Raw genomic sequence first — 20,691 nt, 5'->3', positions numbered from 1 at the left:
AAAGTAAGAGACACTTCTGGAAGATTCCATGGCATCCACCAGGTCAGCCCGGGATGGCACCTGACCCTTGCTGGGCTCAAACAGGGGAGCTGCCGTGGGCCCTGGGGTTGGGCTCAGAGGGACGAGGCTTCGGAAACTGAAGGTCCCAGCAAGGTGGGAGGCCCGGGCACTGCGACTGTGCAGTCCATGCGATTAATGCGATAAGGGATTGGACCTCAATACTCAGAGAATAATCAATGGGTCTTTAATTTCCATACAATAACTGTCTTATTAAATCTAAATTTAATGTGCTTTTGGAATCCTGATTTGAAGTGTTACTGCACGCGCCATCTGCTCCGCTCTCTAAATACAAACGCAGGGAGCACGCGACTCAGAGGCGCCTGGGGCAGCCGAGGTACCGCGAGCGAGTAGCACGCACAACTGTTAACTGTCGCTCCGGGGGCTGGCCCCCTCCGCCTGTCCAGGCTCCTCTCTCGCCGTAGCACAGCCCCAGAACCAGCGGGGAGCCTGACGAGAGAGACGTCGCAGGTCCCACATTCAGGGCCGAGGAGCCCCCATCTCCCAGGGCTGAGGCCCCCCCCAGCCCCGACGCGCCTCAGGCTCAGAGCAGCACTGACCCCGGACCACCGTCTTTGTTCAGGCTGTGCCTCTGCTCGGAAGTCCGTCCTTCGGAGCTGGCTCCCTGGGGGCATCTCCAGCGGGAGGTCTTTCCTGACCAGGGGCGCCCGTGGAGCCGCTGCCGCCTCCCTCTGCTGACACGTGCCGGGGCAACCAGTGAACTCATCTTGGGTGCCTGTGGGCCTGTGGCCTCTGCCGGCGACCCCCACAACGTCCCACTCCGGACTCTGGACTCAGAGCCCTGGCTCAGCACCCGTGCGGCTGCAGGCCGCTCACCGACTTCTCTGTGAACCACGCCTCTGGTGGGTGGGGGCATGGCAGCACCTTCCTCTCACAGTCTGGAGAGGGCGGGTCCACGAGTGGATGACTGGGGGATTGGGAAGCGCGTGGGGACATCTTGGGGGTCATCGGGTTGGGGAGTCTGCTGGCTCTGAGGTCCCTTCCCTCTTCTTCCCCTTCACGTGCTGGCTGGCTCCTTGCCCTCCACTTCTGTGGCCTTGCCTCCCCACCAGGTTTCTAGAAGTTGACCTGGAAACCTGCTTCTCACCCCAGTCACCCCTGGTCTGGAACGGGGCGTCAGGCAGCCCCTCCTGGGACCAGAGCGTCCTGGGCCAGGTCCATGCTCCACCACTGCCTCCTCCTGTTACCCCTGGTCCACCCGGCTCCTCCCAGTGACTAACCACGTCCCCTGTGCCCTGTGTGGGCCAGGCGTTCCCCTCCAGGCCGCCTGCTGGATGAAAAGCGCAGTCACCTTCAGCTGTTGGTTTGGACGCTGGAGCTCTGGTGGGCGGACTTCACAGCCCAGACCCTCCCCACAGCCTCGGCTCAGTGAATAAAGACCCACATCTCACTGCCAGGCCCGCCCGCCCACATCTGCCTGCTCACGGCACAGAGCCCGCCTGCGAGGTGGGCCTCCAGCACCAAACCCTGTTCAGGACAGTGTCAGGGGGACAGCAGAGCCTGGGCGGGCCCGCCTCGGGTTCCCACGTCATCTCCACCAATCACTGGCCATGAAGTTTTTCTTTTTAATTGTGGTAAAATACACAAAACACCAAATTTACCGTTGTAACTGGTATAGTTCAGTGGCATTAAGTACATTCCTTGTGATGTCAAGCAACCAATGTCACTGTCTAGTTTCAGCAGTCTCCTCCAGACGGAGACCCTGCACCCACCGGCACCCACTGCCCGCTCCTCCCCACCTCCAGCCCCCGCAGCCACTGACCTGCTCTCTGCACGGATTCGCCTCTTACGGACACTTCCTGCAAGCGGAGTGGGACCAGACGTGTCCTCCTGCGCCTGGCTTCTCTCCCTGAGCGTCATGTTTTCCAGGCTCATCCACGCTGTGGCTCTGTCCGGGCTTCATTCCTCTTTATGGCTGAGTCATATTCCACCGTGTGGACGCACCACATTTTGTTCATCCATCGTCTGCTGACGGACCCCTGGGCCGTCTCTACCTTTTGGTGACTGTGAACGTGCTGCTGTGAACGCGGGCGGACGAGTTTTTGGGTGAGCATCTGCCTTCCATTCTCTGGGTGTAGGCCCGGGAGCGGCGTTGCTGGGTCATAGACAACTAATTCTGTGTTTGGCTTTTTGAGGAACTGCCAGAACTGTTTTCCCCTCGGCTGCCCCGCTTCCCAATCTCGCCAGCGGTGAGATTTGAGCAAGCCCCACCCCCAGCCTCGGACGTTCCACACTGTCAGATGGAAACCGTCCCCTCGAGCACACGCGCACGTGAGGAAGAGCGAGGGCGGGGTGGTGTCCGCCATGTGGAAGGCGCTTGGCGTGTGGTTCTGGCGGTGGGAGTGCAGGTGCTGAGCATCTGCCGCGCACCAGCCCCTGAGCTTGCGGCACGTGGTGGGTGCTCCACAAATACTGAATGGAGAGGCAATTTCTGATTTCCATCAAGCCCAGCAAGGTAGAAAATATTATCTCTGTTTTACAAAATCTCACAGAGGTTAAGTGACTCTGAGAGTCCCCAGCCTGAGGATGGAGCTGGGACACAGGCCCATCTGGCTCCTGAGTGAAGGGCTGCAGTGTACACGCGTGCAGGTTGTTCACTGCACAAGGGTGCCCAGCTGAGGGAATGAAAGGGGTGAATCTCCAGTCCCCATTGTGTCTTCCCCTGTCATGTGCCCAGGCACCTGCCTCTGTAGGGGGTGCCTGGTTGTGATCAGCACAGAGGCACTGAGCCGTCTGTCTGGCGGAGGCCAGGGCAAGTCCTGCTGGGGGCCCATGCCGTGCCAAGCCCACCTACGAGCCCTGGGACCACCCCCCACCGCACATTGGTAATAAGGGCCAACTTGCCTCTGTTGCAGGGGTGGGGCCAAGGCCAGAGACAGGCCTGCCTCTCTCACCGGTCAGTCCCTGCTGGAGGGATCACCAGGAGAAGGCAGCACAGAGTGGCACCAGCCTCCCTGTATGGGGTGAAGGCTGAGGGTCCAGACCCTCCGTGTTCCCACCGTCAGCAGAGGAGGACCAGAGGGGAGGCTTCTGCGACCGGGTGCCTGCAACGTGCCACACCCCTGATGGACATTACCCCAGATCCCTGACGGCTGTGAGGTGGGAGTTACTGCCTCGTAGATAGAGGAGGAGACTGAGGTTCAGAGAGGCCAGGCCAAGGTGCAGGGGACACAAGCCCAGGCCCTTCCCTCCACAGGGCTTGTCTCCACCAGACCGCGCCTGCTTCTCAGATCATTGGCTGCGGCTGCTGGACCCAGCTTTCCGTGGATGCTTGGTACAGAATTAACCCCTGAGGCATTCCAGGGTCCGAGCATGCAAGTGCTGGGGAGCCTGCCCGAGTTGAACCTGCCCGGCCAGCATTCCCTGCGTGTGTACTGTGCACCACGCACCAACGAGCACTGGGTAAATCCAGCCTCATGGAGGCCCCCACGCCCGTGAGGCGGTGTCAGCATGACTATTTAATGGAGGAGGAACTGAGGCCCAGGGGAGCCCAGCACACACCTAGGCCGAGCAGGGAGTAAGCAGCAGGGACAGGGCCTGCGTGCTAGGGGCTCTCTGGGAGCCACGGTCCCTCCCGCACGGAGGCCCCTCCACAGCAGGTGTCTCCGAAGAAAGTGCCACGTGCTCTGCAGAGCTGGCTTCGCCCAGATCACAGCCTGGGGCCTCACAGTAATTGACCACTCTCTAATCAGATTGATTTCCATTCCAATGAGTGCCGCCTCCGTTCCAGGAACGTATTTTGAGCACAGACGCATAATCCAGCAGTAAAAAGCAGAGGCCACCCGGGCCCCTCTGCCGAAGGAATAAAAGCGAAACAGCCAGGGCTCTCAGGCGGACTCACTCACACGTTCCCGCTTGGGTGGCTCTCTAGCAAAGCTGTCTGGTCACAGGCCCAGAGGGACCTGCACACTTGGGCCCCTGGTGGGAGTGACCGCATTTCCCTTGCAGCTGGGCCACCCTGCCAGGCTGACCCCGCTCTGCTCTGCTGGCCGGATCAACCCCTTCCACACCCACGTCCAGCTTCTCCTCCGGGAGGGGGCTCCACCACTCCAGGTCCAGCATGGGGCAGTCCACGGCCCCCCACACACCCCCTGGGACCAGAGTGGACGTGAAACCTGAAGCCCCCACGGGGCTGAAGCCGGGGCGCTGAGTCAGCACCCCAGCACGGGCTGCTCTGGGTCTGCACAGAGCCCTGGCCTGGGGGAGCTCGGCAAGGGGTGGTGTGGGGGCCTGTGTGGAAAGACAGACCCCTGAGGCCTTAGCTCCGCTCCTCTCCACAGCCCCCAGGAGCCCTGCCACTGGGCCCGAGCCCAGAGGGACTCTCATCAGCGCCCGAAGTGCCTCTTGGGCGGGGGGGGATCCAGCTTTACCCTCCTCCTCTGCCCACCACTTCCTGCCTCCCACCCCACCCCCTTGCCCCACACACTTCAGGCCAGAGATAGGGGGTCATTTTCACCCCCACTTAGATGGGCAAGAAGAAGGGCAGCCAGTCCAAGGCCCAGGGCCCCCCACAGGGACAGAGTCCACCCTGGCCGGAGGCCACCCCTCCCACCCAGCTCCCCACCCGGCACCGGGTCCTTGTGGTGCGGGCGCCTGCAGACAGAGAGACCTGGTACACTGGTCCCTCTCGACAGCTCGTCCACCCGACCTGGCAGCCCTCAGGGCTGGATGCCTGCTTATGACAGGCAGGGGCTCGTGGGCTTCTATGGGGGCAGGCAGGGGTCAAGGGCACGGGCTCTCTCTCAGCCCCACTGTGTGCTGACCGGCCGTGTGCCGCAGCCACACCCCTCCGCAGGCCTGGGCTCCATGCCTGCATGGTGTAATGAGCAGTGTGACCACAGGTGGTTGCTCCCTTCTGAGGGACTGAGGAGTCTTGAGGAGATGGGGGACCCAGGGGGCTGAGTGGCAGGGGCCTCTGCCCACCAGAGAGAGCCCTTGGGCTCCCCTTGGTGTTGTAACGGATGTAGTGCCCCCCTCAAAGCATCACCACTGCCCCCCATTACTCCCTGCTGACTCTTGGCTGAGACCCCAGAGCTTGGGGGCTCACTCTCACCGCTTAAAGACTCTGTCCCCAGAGGCTGAAGCTGGAGTAGGGGCAGGTGCCTGTGCAGGGTCACAGCTGAGGCTGAGCTGCCCGCACGTGCGCCATGCCCTGGGACACGGGCGGGGCAGGGGCCATGTCCCTTTGGACTTCAGCCCTGACCCTGCCTGTCTCGTCCGGCCTGTCCTGGGATGTGCAGACGGCTCATGCCTCCCGAGGGCTCTGTAGAGGCCCGCCTGCAGTGACGCTAAGATGGGTCTGGACCAGCCAGCCCTTCCCTCTGGGGCAGGCAGCTCCGAGTCTATTGCAAATGGCTCTAGGGCGGCGCTCTGGCTCCAGCCCCACAGAAAATCCTGCTCCAAGTCAGCAAATGGATGAGAAGACTCTTCCCCAGAGGGGGTGCCTGGTCCTCCCTCCCACCCGAAGGGGCCCGCAGCACAGCGACAGGGACAGCAGAGTCAGATCCCAGAGGAAAGCGCGGGGCAGGTCTCTGTCGTCCTGGGGCCGGGGAGGGCTGCACAGCGAGGGGGCTGGAAGTTCAGCACTTCTGTTTGACCACAACCCCTCCACCACCACCAAAGACGCAGCGGGCAGGGGCAGGCCAGCGGCCTTTGCACGGAGCGCTCCTCCTCGGTGAGTAAGGACCGGGGACAATGCCATCAGACAGGGGCGAATATGCTCCCTAGAGAGGAAGGTTGGGGCAGATGTGAAGGGTGGCGACACCAGCGAATTTTAAAATGCAGATTAGAGTGCACCTTCTGGGCCTACCGGGAAATTGGAACCACTCCTGAGCCCTGCTCGGGTAAGAGGGCGGACGCCTCCACCGGGCGCTCCCCGCAGCCCAGCCAAGAGGGCCGGGCAAAGATGTGTGTCCTGAAGCAAGTCTGGACGAGGCCCCCAATCATTGCTGGGGCCTTGGGACCCAAGTGATGGTGCCCGGTGCTGCTGGGTGGCCGCTCAGGGCAGTGTGGACTCGTGAGCTGTGGCAGAGATGTCTGTGACACGTTGAACGAACACACACACGGCGTTCACGGGGGGCTACAGTCAGTATGTGTAGACTCATGTGTCCTCCGACAAATAAGTGTGAGTCTGTCCACCGGACAGCATGGCTGTCCTCTCAGAGCTGGACATCACTCACAGTGGTCCGTGGGCCAGGGTTTTGGCACCCCTGGGGCAGTGTTAAAATGCAGAGTCCCAGGCCCACCCCAGACCTACAGAACCAGCACCTGCATGTTATTCAGATGCCCAGGGGATCTGAGGCCCCGCAGAGTCTGAGAAGCACGATCTAGTCCACCTTCCTTGCTGAGCATGTGGGGAAACTGAGGCACAAAAGGGTGGCTTGGGACAGGTGCTCCAGTGCTCAGCTTGGGGTGCCTCCCACTGCACTGGGCTGTCTCTCACAGAGGAAGGGGGGCTGCGGGGTGAGTGAAGCTGTGTGGAGGGGTGTCACTGGAGGGGGGACACCTGGGAGGCCTGAGGGGAGGGCAGGACTCCAGGGAGCCAACCCAGGGCTGGCATGTGGCCCTGCTGAGAAAATGCCTGGCCTCTGGGGTGTGGGGGCTCACGGCCCTGGGTGGGGCAGGGGGTTGCTCTCCCCCCAGTTCCATCCACCCAGGCTACCCAGAAGGACCCCAGCACGGAGGCCTCCAGAAGGGGAGGAGTCAGGGCTTCCCACAGCCCCTCCTACAGATTCTGACTGGGAAAAACTCCACTGCCCGGTTGGGGCTGGTTTGTCTGAAAGAGTCCCCGAGTGGCCCTTGTCACTGGCGCCCAGCCCCGGCACGCTTGGAGCCCCTCAGGGTAAGGGCTAGGCTGAGCCAGGCGGCCTGCCCCCTCCTGTCTGCAGCCTCAGGTGGGCCCCCAGGACAGGCGTCTTCGGCTCTGGGCCCCTCATCCTCCTCACAGGTGGCCAAGCGTGGGCTCTTTTCTGCTGCTCTCCCCTTCCCCACAGGGCCCCTCGTGTCATCCTGCGGAGGGGCGGGCCAGGCGCTGCATTCTCTTCTGTCCTCGGAGGGAGGGCCGAGGGTGCCACTTGTGGTGGGAGAGGGACACGGGCAGTCCACACCCTGGTCTGACCGGCGAGGCAGTTGGACGGGTGGCACCTGGTGGTGGCACCCCTCTGCTGGGCCTGGCTGAGCCCATCTGATCTGTCAACCTGGCGATACTTGCTCCCCTCAGCCAGGGTGCTGCCCAGGGCCAGGGTCAGTGAGGTCAGTGCTGAGCAGGGACCCAGTTCAAATCCTGGCTCTGTCACCTTCTAACTCTGACCTGGCCACTCCCTAAATTTCTCTGAGCCTCAGTTTCCCCATCTTAAAAATGGGGCTACAATCGGCTTACCTCACACAGTTGTGATGGACTTCAGTGAGGCCCCGCACAGACAGCAGGTCAGCAGAGGTCAGTGGGGTCAAGTTCACCCCAAACTCATGAGGCCCGAGGTAATGTTGCCTGCAGCACGGGAACCAGGAGGCACATGGACAGGGGGTCAAAGGCAGGGCCATTCTTAAATGCTCTCCAGCCCCATCCTCCCCAGGTCCCCGGTGTGGGATCTCGGCAGTCTCTGAGTTCCGTGATTCTGCGTGTCATCCCCACGTGCAGTTCCCCACCAGAGGCCAGAGCCTGGCAGCCTTCACCCTTTAGATGGGAGATGGGGCTCTGGATGCTGTGGTCAGAGGGGGAAGCCGAGGCCCAGGGACAGGCAGGCGTGCGCCCCTCTCTCACACCTCAGGGCATCAAGCCTGACCTGGAACCGGGGTCTCATCCAGGCTGGAGCCCTTTCAATGCGATGTCAGCGAGGGGTCGAGGACTGGGCTCCAGGGAGGGGCCCAGATGGGTGAAGGAAGGGGACAGTTGAGCAACCAGGGTCCCAGTCTGCAGAGAGCGCCGTGAGTGTGAATTCCTGGGCGTTTCCGGGTCCGTGGGCTGCTGGATCCATCAGTTCAGGAAATCTTCTCCCAGCCCCAGGCTGTACCCTCCGTGGGCCGAGGGAATGATGGGGCGCTGGACAGAGACAGTGCAGGATGGAGACCCAGGCCACTGGGCCACCGGAGTCCAAATTCTCCACCTGTCCCATCCCCATGGACAGTTCCCAGAGGGCCCAGGGATCCCACCCCGGGGGCCTGTTTTGAACACCCTGCACTGGTGCCCTCGCTGCCTCCCTCTGGAGTGCAGCCTCCAGTTGGGAGCCATGCCTCCTTCCTTGAGGGGGAACCTCTGCCCCTGCCCCGACTCCAGGATAACGGCTGGCCAAGGCCCCCAGGAGGGGGAGGCCACAGAGCTGGAGGTCCGAGGGGGCAGCTTGTAAGCAGGTGCGGCCCATCTAGGGCAGCAGGGTGGGGCACCCTGGAACTTCCTGTGCCAGGGAGCGCCACTTCCTGGTGCCCCTGCAGCCCCGCACGAGGTGCCCCGTGCTCTCCAGAATGCCCAACCTCAGGAGGCCAGAGGGACAAACACAGCTGGCTCCTCCCCGGGGTTGCTGTGTCCTTACCTGATGGAACCAGGACAGAGCCACACATCTGGGCCAGCCCCTCCCTCCTGTTGGAGGAGAAACCGAGGCCCAGAGCCAGCCCAGGACACATAGGCTCTGCCCCAGCCTGGCTGGCCCTGGTCAAGGCCTCGCCCCTCCCTGCCCATGATGGCCAGCCCTGGAGAACCAGGCTGCTTTTCCTGGAAACTGGGGCCTCTGCATCCCTCCCCTCGAGGCAGCGCCATCCATCTCCCAGCCCTGGGCGTCTGTCTGGAGCTGTTAGTCAATTATGGGTCCCAGGAGGCTGGGACCAGCTTCCCCCGAGGCAGAGGCTGCCTCTCTGCTCAGCGAGGCCTGTGTCCCAAGGTGGGGTGGGGGTGGAGTGTGGACAAGACTCGAGAACCTTTGCCACCTGGGCCAGAATGTTGCCTACCGTGGGTCCTCCACTCCATCCACACTCTTCTCTCTCTCCAGGCCCCCAAACCCCAATCTTGCAGCTGAGCCCCACCTGGCAGAGGGGGCCCAAGGAGGCTGGGTGGGACCTCAGATCATGGGGAGCCACTGCACCCCTGGTCCACCCAGAACAGGCCTCCCTCAGACTGTTGGAAGCCCTTCCACGGCGGCTCCAGCCCTCCTCCCGGCCTGCCCAGGAGATGGACAGACCTGGGCTGGAGGTCCCTGTCCAGTCCTGCTCTTGGGGTCTCATTTCCCCTGGGGCCACCTGGAGCATCCCCCACCCCCACTCTGACAGGCTCCTGGGCCCCCTCCCAGCTCCAGCCCTCACCACTGGCCACAGACACCTGAGGGGAGGCCTAGAAGCTGGACCTGAGGGGGAGATGGCCTCATGCTTCCCCATGGGTGGAAGGCCCCCTCCACTCTGTCACAGCAGGAGTCCTGTTGACACACTGTCACCAAATCCACCTCCTGCCTGTCCCCACCCCCACCTGGTATGCCCAGACCTGTGTGGGGCCTCGGAGCCGGGTGCCTCTGGCAGAGAAGCCAGCGGCCCCATCCCCCTTCCCGTTCCCTCCTTTCCTGACCAGGGCCCTAACCTGCTGCCCCCACCCACCGCTCTCCTTTCTTTTGCTGATGAAGACCTCCCAGCAGTGCCCTGACAAGTGTCTGTGTCCACTTCCCAGTGGACCCTCCCTCCTGGGGCCACTTGATGGAATGGACCTCACACAGAGCCATGACCTACTCATGCCAAGCCTCCTTCGCAACAGGGAATAGGCCACGATCTCATTCTAGCTGGGCTGTTCCCAGCATGGCATGGGGTGCTCAGCGCGGGGTGGGGGTGGCTGGCGACTCCCCACCCCACGGAGCCTCAGTCTCCCACTCTGGGGAGCCAGTGGGGGTGCCCATCCAGTTCGGGTCGTGAAGAACAGGTGACTCAAGGTTTGTCAATTGCAGGCTGGAGCTGGGAAGGTGGCCAATGGGCCCCCCCCCAACCCTCCCACCTCCCGCTCACCCCTGTGCTGGCCAGGCCCACCCCCTCAAGTCTCCACATGGCTGGTCCAGCAGGCGCCCCTCCCCTGCAGGCTCTGGACCCACCCCACCCCCACCCCAGGGGCTCTGACCCTTTGTGCCGGAGGACAAAGGGCTCCGGCGGTCCTGCTGACACTGCACCGTCCGCCCGGAACAGGACAAAGCAGGGAGAGGAGGCCGAGGCTCAGAATGAACGGGCTGATGCAGAGGTTCTGATGCCTCAGCCCGTTTCTGTCGGAGGCTGCAAGGGCAGGAGTCCGGCTGAAGGACGAGGCCGGAGGGGGCAGAGCACAGGCTGGCAGGTGCCCAGCTCCCGTCTTCCTGGACAACCGGGAGGGGCCTGGGCTGGGCGGCCCATCCCAGAGGAATTTGGTGGGACCTTCCTCCCAACAACCCCCTCCCCACAGGCCTCAGCTGTCCCGGCTGCTGAGGGGGTTCGGGGCTCAGCTTGGGAGGGGGCATTTGGAGGCCACGATGGTGCTTTGAGGCCTTCACGTGTGCAGCCCGTGGCCCAGAGGTTGGATGTCTCCACCAACCCAGGCGAGTGACCTGGAAATACACTGCGCCCAGTGGCCTTGAGACCCCGGCTGGTAAGGGGTTTGCACGGGGCAGAGGTGACTCTGGTGAGCCGGGCTGGGGTGGCAGGGAGTGGCTCTGAAAACAACACTGGAAGCAGAAGTTGACAGATGTGCTCACCCTGGTGGCTGGAGCTGGGCTTGGCAGCGGGGTGGGGACAGGCACTCCCAGGGCTCCTGGCCAGGCCTGGGGCCAGGCTCCTTCGGCATTCCTGGGGGGAAGTGTGATGTGGGCCCTGCAGGAGGGGAGGGCTCAGGGCGGCCCTAATCCAGCGTAACCACTGTTGTGGAGGTTCCCAGTGCAGAAGGCCTGTTTGGAAACCACCGCCACCCATTTTAGACTCTGTGTCTGCGCCATGCTGGCCGTGCCTGCAGGGCACCCCCTTCTGGGGACATCTCATGAAGCAGTTTGATGGACCCCGCTCTTGGGGAGGTGCCATAAACAGGAGAGAAAATAAACCCACCTCCTAGTGGGGGCAGAGCAGCTACAAGGCCAAGAAAGGCAGAGAGGGAGGGGTCGGGGGGGGGGGGAGCACTTTTAGAAGCAGGTCAGAGGTGGCCCTCTGGACGAGACCCTCACAGGACAGAAGGAAGTGAGGAGCCCACCATGCAGGTATCTGGGTGTGGGAAGCGCGTGCGAAGGCCAGAGACCTGACCCACATCTGAAGGACACATGGATGCAAAGCCTGGCCCGCCCGCCCGCCAGGGTCCAGTGGGGCTCAGAAACGTCCTTGTGGACAAAGCAGAGGAGCAAAGGGGGCAATGGCTGCCAGGCCTGCATCTGAGAACCCCAGCCCGGGGCCGGGGTTCCAGAGATGGCTGGGAGCTGGAGTGGACTGGCCTGGTCCCAGGGGCTCTCAGTTGGGCCTGGTGACCTGCCCCGCCCATTGCAATTCTCCCTCCATCCATCTGGGGGCAGACCTGGCCCAGGAGGAGGTGGCAGGGGAGGAAAGGGAGGCAGCTGCACAGCTGGTGGGTGGCAGGCAGGTGAGCCCCAGGAAGCATCTCTCCTAGTTCACAGACAATAAAGAGTGCCCTGCCCCCACCCTATCAATCAGAACTCCGGGCTGGGCCCTCCCCCAGGCACATGACTCCCAGGACATCCTGTCCACCAGCCCCTTCCCTCGTGAGGGACAGGAGGAGGAGGAGTGGGAGGTAGTGGGCCAGAAGCCTGGGCATGGCCCCTTACCCTACCCGGGGCTCCTGGGACAGTTCATTGTCACCTCCCCCCAGCTTCTCAATGTCTCCCCCCACCCCACCAGCCCAGCAAAGCACAGGCAACGTGGGTTTGAACTGACTTTATTATTCTGTAAATGTGAATTTTACAAAGCGCTTTACAATTAACGATCACATCCTTTTGTTTGTACATAACGGATTTCCACCCTACGACTCGGCTCTGAGCGCGCTAGAAGCCCTCGGTTTCCCGGTTGCTGGCGGACGTTTCTGTTGTTGGAGTTATTGATACGGTGTCAGCCGTGGCTGAAAAGCAACAGTCTTGACTCTGCCAAGTAGCAGCATTGAGGGAGCGTGAGGACGCAGGAAGAACAAAGGTTCCTCCTTCTTCGAAAGGAAAAAAAGCGAGCATCTTCTGTGGCTGAAATGGAACTCAGTGGTTTGGGAGACAACTCTCCTTTATGCAGCACAGGAACAATTTGCGTATTCATTTTCTAACAGTCGTGAGTTACAGCACTACTGACGGCTCAGCAGACTTCACAACAACCGTCTCCTTTTTTTAAAAGTCTCTTTTCCCCAAACATTCCGTCCAAAGGATGAATGGTCTATTTGCACCCAGTGCCATCCAAATGTTCAAGTCAAAAATATTTATACATTTTATACTTAGTTCTTTTTTTTTTGTCTGCTAAAAATAGTATTGCAAGTTTGGCTTCTTTTGACATAAAAATTACAATCATGTGCAAAACGCTACAATGAAGCGATTGATCAGAATTCAAGCAGGTTGTCCAATCTGAATGCGTTAGATTCTGCATAATTTTCCTTTTCATTTTTTTTCAAAGAAACAAAACAAACAAACAAACAAACAAAAACCAAAAACCTTTGCCGTGTTAGAAACATTGTGTGCCTCCGGCGGGTGACACCCTGGGAGCGGCTGGCTGACACAGTGACGGATGGATGCAGCAGCCGCGTCTGCAACAGTAGTTACAGCTCAAGGCAGCTACGAACTCTCAATCTGCTCTGGGATTGACTGCTGGAGAGGCAAGCAGAGCTTTCCTCAGAGTTGGCAGTTGGTTAATGGGCCATAGGCCTTTTTCCGCTTGCAGCAAGGTATTTCCATAAAAATAACCCGTCTGAGGGGAATCTAAGCAGTAAGCAGCTGGGGCCGGCCGTGAAATGGGGACCGGTCAGGCTCCCTGGCCTCCCTGGCCCCACCTCTGCCTTCCTCCCAGCTCTAGACGCAGACGCCGGAGAATGAGTTTTCACAGAGAAATGAACCCAGGCTCCTGCAGCCCCGGCCCAGCACCACGACGGCCGGGTGGGGGCTGCAGGCTGTGCACCCGGAGGTCTCTCCCCGCGGCCTCTCGTCCACAGCTGCATCCACATTCAGGGGCAAATAAGACAACCGAGTCAAATGCAAAGTGAAGCAACCACAGAGAACTCTGGGCGACACCAGACACAGTGCAGAACACAAGACAGAATTCAAGTACCGAGGCACGCCGGCCGGGCGGGCGGGGCCGCCCCAGCTCACAGTATCTGTCACATCTCCCGGTCCCTTCTCCTGGACCTTTTGCACTCTGTCCCAGCTGCCTCCTGGGGCACATCCCGTCCCGCCAGGGAGGGCAGGAGAGGGCAGAGCGGCGGCCAGACGCCAGGCCAGCCGCCCCCATCAACTCCGACGCGGTCCAGTCCCTTCTCTCCTCCTGCAAAAGGCGCTGCTATAACTTAGCTCTCTAATAGACTCTATGTAGTATATGCGTATTGCTAATAGTCAAGCTCAGGAATAAAGGTGCAGACATCTCATAAATACTGAGTGGCTCGTCTCTCGGTCTACGGGGTCAGGGTGAGTCGGGATCACGCTTGCGGGACAGGAATTAGTCGTCTTGTAAACAGAGGAGGGGAGGGTCCGGTTTTCTTAATGGGTTTTCCTTGGGAAAAATGATCAAAAGATGCTAAGGCACTCTGGAAGGCCCCTCCGAGCCCAGGCCCGCCGCCGCCCGCCCCGCGGAACATTCTGGACGCGGAGGGAGCGCCCCGGCAGATACAATCATCAGCCATGCCCGTCTGCAAACGCTCCCGACCACGTCCACCGCGGGACATTAGTGCAAAACGCTCGGCCCGGCCCGCCCGGGGCCCAGGCAGAGCTCAGAACCCATTCACATTGAATTATTATTAAAGTTTCACCCACAGCTCTTGCCTTCCTTACCCAGGACAATGAAACAGACGGCGGTTATAAACAATCGAGGGACAGAGGTCGCGGGACATTGTGCTAGCCTGAGCAGCGGTCAGGCCTTCTCTGTGCGGCCACCGCCTCCTCCGCCAGGCCAGCTGCACCCCCGATCCCAGCCGAGGGGAGGGGGAACTGTGCCCACTTTGGAGTGGAAGAGACAGAGGGAGAGAGAGCCAGCCCTGCTGTGGACAGCAAGGACGGGTGCCCTCTCCTGAAGGTCCCCAGGGATGGTCAAATTAAAGTGCAAATTGGGGTGGGGGCAGGGAGCAGATGAAGGGAAACTCAGAGAGGAGATGGGTGGGGTCAGCCTCCCCGCCAGAACATCCCCCACCCCACGGCCCCCTCCCAATTCCAGGAGGACCCGGTCCTGGTCCCTAGTGGGCTGTGGGGCCCCGGCTGTGTGAGCTCCAGCCCCACCTGGGCTGAGATGGGAGGGAAGAGGCAGGGAGAGGCCAGCTCTGGGCCACATGGTTGGCTGGAGGCCCGAGCAGGAGCTGGAGACCTGAGCCCTTCAGGCCCAGGACCCTAGGGCTTGGACCTCCCTACACTGGGGCAGGGAGGGGCGGGTACCGGGGCCAAGATTAGCCCGCACGGGCCCACCTCGAGTCCCCCCACTCCTTTCCGGAAGCCATCAGATCCTTCTGGAGGGCAGGCACATGCTTGGCCTGGCTGGAGGAGGCCAGGGAGGCCGAGTGCCATCTGGGAGGCAGCCGCCACCCCATCGGAGGTCTCTCCCACACAGCGAAGGGCAGCGGTCAGCAGGAACGAGAGCCCGAGAGGGAAGGGCCTAAGCACCCCCAGGCTGCCCCACACTGGGCCCCGCGGGAGGCCCTGCAGCTGGCGGAGGCTCAGCTTTGTGGGGCATGGGCGGGGCTGAGCCACACCTGCTGGGCCCTGTGCGCACAGGGTGGAGGGGCTTGCTCAGCACTAGGGACAAAGGGAAGCAGCAACAACTCCCTCAAGCCTGGGAGTGGAGGCGGTGTCTCTGACCACGCCTGGGGCTGCCTGGGACTCGGGAGCAAGGCAGCCCCTGGACGAGCAGCCACTTTGGACAACCTGTGCCCCTCTCCCCAAAAACCAGCAACTAAACTTCAGAGTAAGCATACCAGCCTCAAACACAACGACAACCTCCGTGGCCCTTCCTTGCTGCCCCAGCCATGCAGTCCAGAACCTCCCCACCTGTGGCTGCTCCTGCCAGCCCCATGCTAACCGGCCCAGCTCAGTCCTGCGACCACGGCCCCCCACCCGCAGTCTCAGAGGTGCATCCCGAGGGCTTGGAGCACAATTCGGGGGGGCCCGCACCGAGGGAGCCCCCCAGGCCAGCTCTCACGTGGCCTCTGTCTCCACCAGTCACACAACCTGCTGTACTCCCCTGGGACCCCCACCCCCAACAGGAGGTGAGTGGGACCTGACGGGGGTGGGGGACATGGTATACAGATGATGCACCCCCAAGCCACAGTGGGTTGGGGGGCAGGGACACCCCATCCTCCCTAATTTTTTGCTCTTTTGGGTCTGAAAGTTTCCAAACCATATATGAAATAGATCTGAATTAAGACGAAAACATAAACAGACAGAATCCCAGCGTGGCTGAGGGCTGCACCGGGGGCGGCCTCACCCCTCAGACGGCGGGTGGCCAGGTGGGGGCCAGCGGGTACTCAGGGCTGGTGGCCCAAGAGCTGCGGGTGGTGGGCAGACCCCAAGGCTGTGGGGCAGAGCACAGGTACAGCCAAGAACACTTTCTGCACCCAGTGACTGGCAAGGCCCATCGCTGGGCCCTCACCATGCCCCCTGCACATGCTCTCTCACACACACACACACACACACACACACACACACACTCCCCACACCCACACCCACACCCCACACGCATGGTGGACCCGGCAGGCCTGACCCCCAAGTCTCAGGAAGAAGGAAAAACAAGAGGTGTTTGGCCCTTGGGTGCCCAGCCCTGGCCCGTGGCCCCAGCGGGGTGGGCAGAGTCCTGGTGGGCAAGGAACGGTGTCACATGCCCCCACTCTGCCGGCCTCAGGCTTCGTCCCCTGGGGCAGAGGGAGCAGGAAGGACAAGGGGTGTGGGCAGAGGGGGGCACCAGGGCCTCTCGCCCCTGCCCCCCCAGAAGGGGCAGGCGACTAAACTCTCGAGTATCAAAAACAGCCCTGGGACCTCTCGCACAGGGTCGCAGGGGCCTAACCGTTTACAGTATAATGAATGCATTTGTCTCCTTCATCAACTTTAAATACAAGCAGAATAAAAATCACATTTTGTTCAGGCAACAGTAGCAGTTCAGTAGGTAAGTGGCTTGATCACATTTGTCGTATTAGTAACGCATGCAAGCAGCTCTAGTACCGGTCCCTTGAGCGTCTCCTGGCCTCTACAAGGTCCCCGCGTAGGAGCCCTCTTGTCTCCTGGCCGCCGGCGTCGCGGGCCGGCTGGAGCTGGCGCTGCCCTGCTCGAAGGGCTGCCCGGGGCTCTGGCCATCGGCGGGCAGCGGCTCGGGCGCGGCCACCTCCTGGATGACGGAGCCGGCCCCGTCCGCCTCCTCGCTGGCCTCGAAGGCGGGGTTGGCGGCGCCCAGGTCGACATTCACGGCATCAGTTCTCAGGGCCACGATGGTGGCGGCATCCCCGCGGCGCTCGGCATAGATACGCTGCTCGAACACCTGTGCCGCAGCGGGCGGGAACTCGGGGTCGAGGGGCACGCCGGCGGCCGAGGAGCCCATGACCGTGCGGTACATCTCCACGCCCTCGGGCAGCATGGACTTGATCTTGGGCAGCCAGCGCTTTCGGACCCGGCGGGCATTGGTGCACATGTCCGCGGCAATCACATTCATCTCACTCTCCTTGAAGCTGGGTGCGAAGTTCTGACAGTACACTGCAAGGACAGGGCGTGGCGAGGCAGGCGTGAGGGTGGTCCCCCCTGCCCCCCGCCCAGCAGCAATTCCACCACTGCTGACCCCGAACCTCCCGAGGGGCCATGGAACCAGGACACCCTGGACGAACCCGGGGTCACAGCACCATGCGCCAGACCAGCCACTCCTGGGCCAGTGGGGACAGGGACACTGGCTGGCCTCCAGGGACTATCCGTCCTACTCCCCACTGACAGAGGAGACCACATGGCCACCCAGGCCTCTCCTGGCCTCAGCTTGAACAGACCAGAGGTCCCCTTCTCACCACTGTCACAGACTCACCGCCAGGCTCTTCTGGGACAGTCTCTGGCTGGAACATTCAGGGGAGGGACATCAGCGTGGCTGTGGCTCCAGTGTGAGCACAGGGCCCGGGGGTCTGACGCCTCCTTGAGCACTGGCTGGCTGTGTGGCCTTGGGCAAGCCCCTTAGCACCTCTGGGCCTCACTTTCCCTCTCTGTCTCACCCACCCAGATCTGAGGGCCTGATAGACATCCCGGCCCTGGCCGGAGTGGGTGTCAGGGCAGGGCGCTGGGCTCAAGCAGCCCTGGGCGGCTGCCCACTGTGAGGCTAGGGCCTCTCCAGGCCTGACATAGGCTCCTCCTCACAGGCTGGACAAGGAGTGAGGAAGGAGCCGGTCAATACTTCTCCTCGTCCCCGTCCTCAGCCCAACTTGGCGAGCAGCAATGGGCGTCATCGTCATCATCATTAATAATAGAAACCCTCTGCTTTCTCCACCCGGAGCCATGAGACCCAGCTCTCCGAGCAGCAGGAAACCTGGAGGCAGGTCCCCCAGGGCGAGCCCCCCGCACCACGAGCCCTGCTACGGGGCAGCATCAGCAACTCCCTTCCAGCATCTTCCCGGAACCCCCACTGGCACACCAGGCTTTGGGACTGTAATTACTGACTGCAAAGGCCCCTCGGCTCTAAAACAGAACTAGGCTCACAAGAGATGTTTTTTAAGAAGGGAAATAAGACACAGTTCCGTGTGCCGATGGCTACAGGAGGACGTGCTCTGGTGCAGTCGGGCCCACGCTGGGCACCGGTGGGCTTCTTCCGAGTCTGGGGGTGCGAGGATGGGGGTGGCGGTCTGCCACGGAGATGGACCGGGCTCCACCCCCACGCGCCCAGCAGCGGGAGGCAGAAGCCGGCGGAGCAGATGGCAAAGGCTCAAAATAACCTCAAAATGTAAATAAGGGGTTTTGTTCCAAAAGGAAAATTAGATCTATTTCACATATTAAAATAGTTTCGCAGCTGAATTCATCACGCCTGGAAACCTACCAAGAGCGTTAGCACCTCGAGACCTGGCTTCTGAGAGCCGCTCTTCTCTCTCTCCCCTTGACCCCGCAGGCCCAGCCTGGCGCCAGGGGCAGAAGCTCCTGGAGACGCCCCGCCCTGGAGACCCCAGCCCCTCTTACATTTCACAGCGTTCAGGACTCGGCTGTCCAGAGGCTTGCGGCTGGGGTCACTGGTGGACGAACGGATGCCCGTGCCACAGCTGTTGGCCAGCGTGTTCCTGGTGGAGGATGGGAAGGAGGCAGAGTGAGGCTGCCGGCCGGGGGTGACCCGCGGGAATGGGCCTCCCCTGCCCACACGCCAGGACAGAGGAGCGGAAAGCCCACCGGGCAGGGAGGCCACCCGCCTCACCCTGGACTGTGTTTATCTCCCAGGGCTGGGGTGCAGTGGTGGGGAGCGGGCCCCACCGCCCTCCGAGGGGCAGGAGGAAGGAAAGTGCCCTGGGTGATCTGGGCGGGGCGCTCCACCACAGGGAAGGGGCTCCTGTGACCCACCCACGAAGCTGAGCCAGTGGGGTTCTTCACTCTATGGGGGAGCGAGGGGGGCGTCCACAAGCCTTCCTGGAAACGCCAGGAGAGCCCGGCCCTCCCCAGACACAGGTCCTGTCCAGGGGGACTCGCCCCCTTCCTGGGGCCTGGACGGGCCTCGGGCCGACCCTGCGGGCTGAAGTCAGGAAGGCGTGGGGCCTCAAGACCGGACGGCTCACCGCTGATGCAGACTCTAGAAGCTTCCGCACCGCTGAGGGCCCTACCTGTCAAAGAAGGTGGCCAGGAGCCGCCGCAGCAGCACCTTGTGCTTCACGCCAGCGCACAGGTGACAGTTCATCAGCTGGCCGCGCGTGATGTAGACCCCGGAGCCTGCAGCCGCCAGATGTGAGAGTGAGGCCCTGGGCTTCCCCCCAAAACCCAGGGCCCTGACCTTCCCGGGGGCTGTCGGGCCAGAACAGGCATCCGGTGGGGGTGAGGGGTGCCAGAAAGGATGGGAGCAGCGCAAAGTCTTCCCGACGTAGAGCGGGACCCCGGGACGTGCCAGGGCCACCTCCCAGGCCCCCATCCAAGCCTGGGACCCCACAGGGCCGGGGGTTGTGGCTCCAGGCCTTCTCTGCTGTGCTGAGGCCCCGTCACCAGGAGGAAGCAGCCACGGTCACATGCTTCAAAGGGCTGTCCCCAAACTACCCTTCCAGCCTCAAGGGAATTCCCTCGCTCGGTTTGGGAAACACTCGATCTTGTCTTTTGGTCCCTTCCCCAAATACCAAGGGATGGGGAGCTGGAACTACGGAGGCCTGGCTGGGGCTTCCCCTGGCCAGCACTGCCCTCCTCCAGGTGCGCTGGGAAGAGCCAGCCCAGGGCAGAGTGTGACCAGCGAGCCTGCATGGTAGCCTGGCAAGGCCAGGGGGCCCCACCAGGCCCAGGTGAACAAGGACTGAGCCGGCTGCAGGCTCAGACTCGCCAGGAGCAGGGGGAGGCCTCCTGACACTGCATGTTGCCAATGGAAAAGGAGCTGACGCAACAGTCAGATGGTGCCCAACTTCGGAGAAGAAATGGTGTGAAAGCCACTGAAGGGAATGTGCCAATGCCCCGGGTCTCTGAGGGCTCTGGGGAACCTCCACGGGCTCATTTGGGCCTTTTTCCACGGTCTATTTTTATAGAGCATGTGCTGAATCTTACTGGGGAAAGACAAGGACAAGGCCAGCTCCTTTCCTGGGGTCAGGGCTCCTATCTGTGGGACCCCTGGCTCGGCAGCCTCCGGGCTGGCTCTGCCCCTGTAAAGGCTGCCACTCAGGCTTCAGGGAGGCCCTCCCTGCTGGCAGCTTTGGTTAAACAAGCGCATGGGTGATCCTGGAGGGAGACCACCACCTCCATCATCTGGTCACTGTGGTCTGCAGCCCCCACCCATGACGTGCAGGCATCCCTGAGGTCCCCATGTGCACCCATTGCACGTCTGCAGAGCCGCACACCTAACAGCAGAGCAGGCCACCCCCAGCCATACAGCTGGACAGCCCCTCGTTGTAGGGAGATCTGTAAAGGGGGCCTGGGGCCCAGTGGGGCGTGGCAACCTGACATCCGGCTGTGGGCCAGGCCAGGGAAGGCGGCTAGCCCTTCCTTCAAGGCCTCCCCTGGGAATGAGCGCATCTGATGAGCCCCTCAGCCTGGGAACCCAGCCCCAGGCCCCAGCCTGGCTCTTGCCATCCATCACAGGCTGACACTGGCCCTCTCTGAGCAAAACTGCCCACAACAGTGACGGCCTGTAGGTGGCTCAGGGCACTGCCCACCGGGCCCCTACCCAGCCTGGCCTGGCCAGACCAGCCACCACCACCTGGCTGCTGTCCTGCCGGCTGAAAGGTGAGGCCACCCACCTGCACCCAGCTCTGAAGCCGCCCTCTGCGGTGGGGGTTCCCAACAGAGGGGACAGCTCGGGCAGAATCCACGATGCTGCCCAGGGTGTGGCGGC

General features: G+C 62.1%; 1 protein-coding gene and 1 long non-coding RNA gene across 4 annotated transcripts in view; both read right to left on the bottom strand.

Annotated features, from left to right (window-relative positions):
* Positions 1 to 222: 222 nt before the first annotated feature.
* Positions 223 to 1,731, bottom strand: LOC138920744 (uncharacterized). Its single transcript, XR_011432479.1, has 2 exons — positions 618 to 1,731; positions 223 to 507 (listed from the first exon to the last, which is right to left on the bottom strand). It is a non-coding gene; the product is annotated as an uncharacterized lncRNA (long non-coding RNA).
* Positions 1,732 to 11,925: 10,194 nt separating this feature from the next.
* The window catches only part of NACC2 (NACC family member 2), a 76,194-nt gene continuing 67,428 nt past the window's right edge, over positions 11,926 to 20,691 (bottom strand). For all 3 annotated transcript variants that reach the window (XM_023629357.2, XM_070251381.1, XM_001495977.6), the window contains exons 4-6: positions 18,992 to 19,097; positions 18,363 to 18,460; positions 11,926 to 16,913 (exon numbers count right to left, since the gene is read on the bottom strand). In XM_023629357.2, the coding sequence (XP_023485125.1) occupies positions 16,414 to 16,913; positions 18,363 to 18,460; positions 18,992 to 19,097 (704 nt within the window). In that variant the 3' untranslated portion in view covers positions 11,926 to 16,413. The remainder of the gene's footprint in view (positions 16,914 to 18,362; positions 18,461 to 18,991; positions 19,098 to 20,691) is intronic.

Source organism: Equus caballus, chromosome 25, assembly GCF_041296265.1.
Source record: "Equus caballus isolate H_3958 breed thoroughbred chromosome 25, TB-T2T, whole genome shotgun sequence".
In the NCBI taxonomy this organism is placed as follows: domain Eukaryota; kingdom Metazoa; phylum Chordata; class Mammalia; order Perissodactyla; family Equidae; genus Equus; species Equus caballus.
This window is presented reverse-complemented; position numbering and strand designations above follow the sequence as displayed.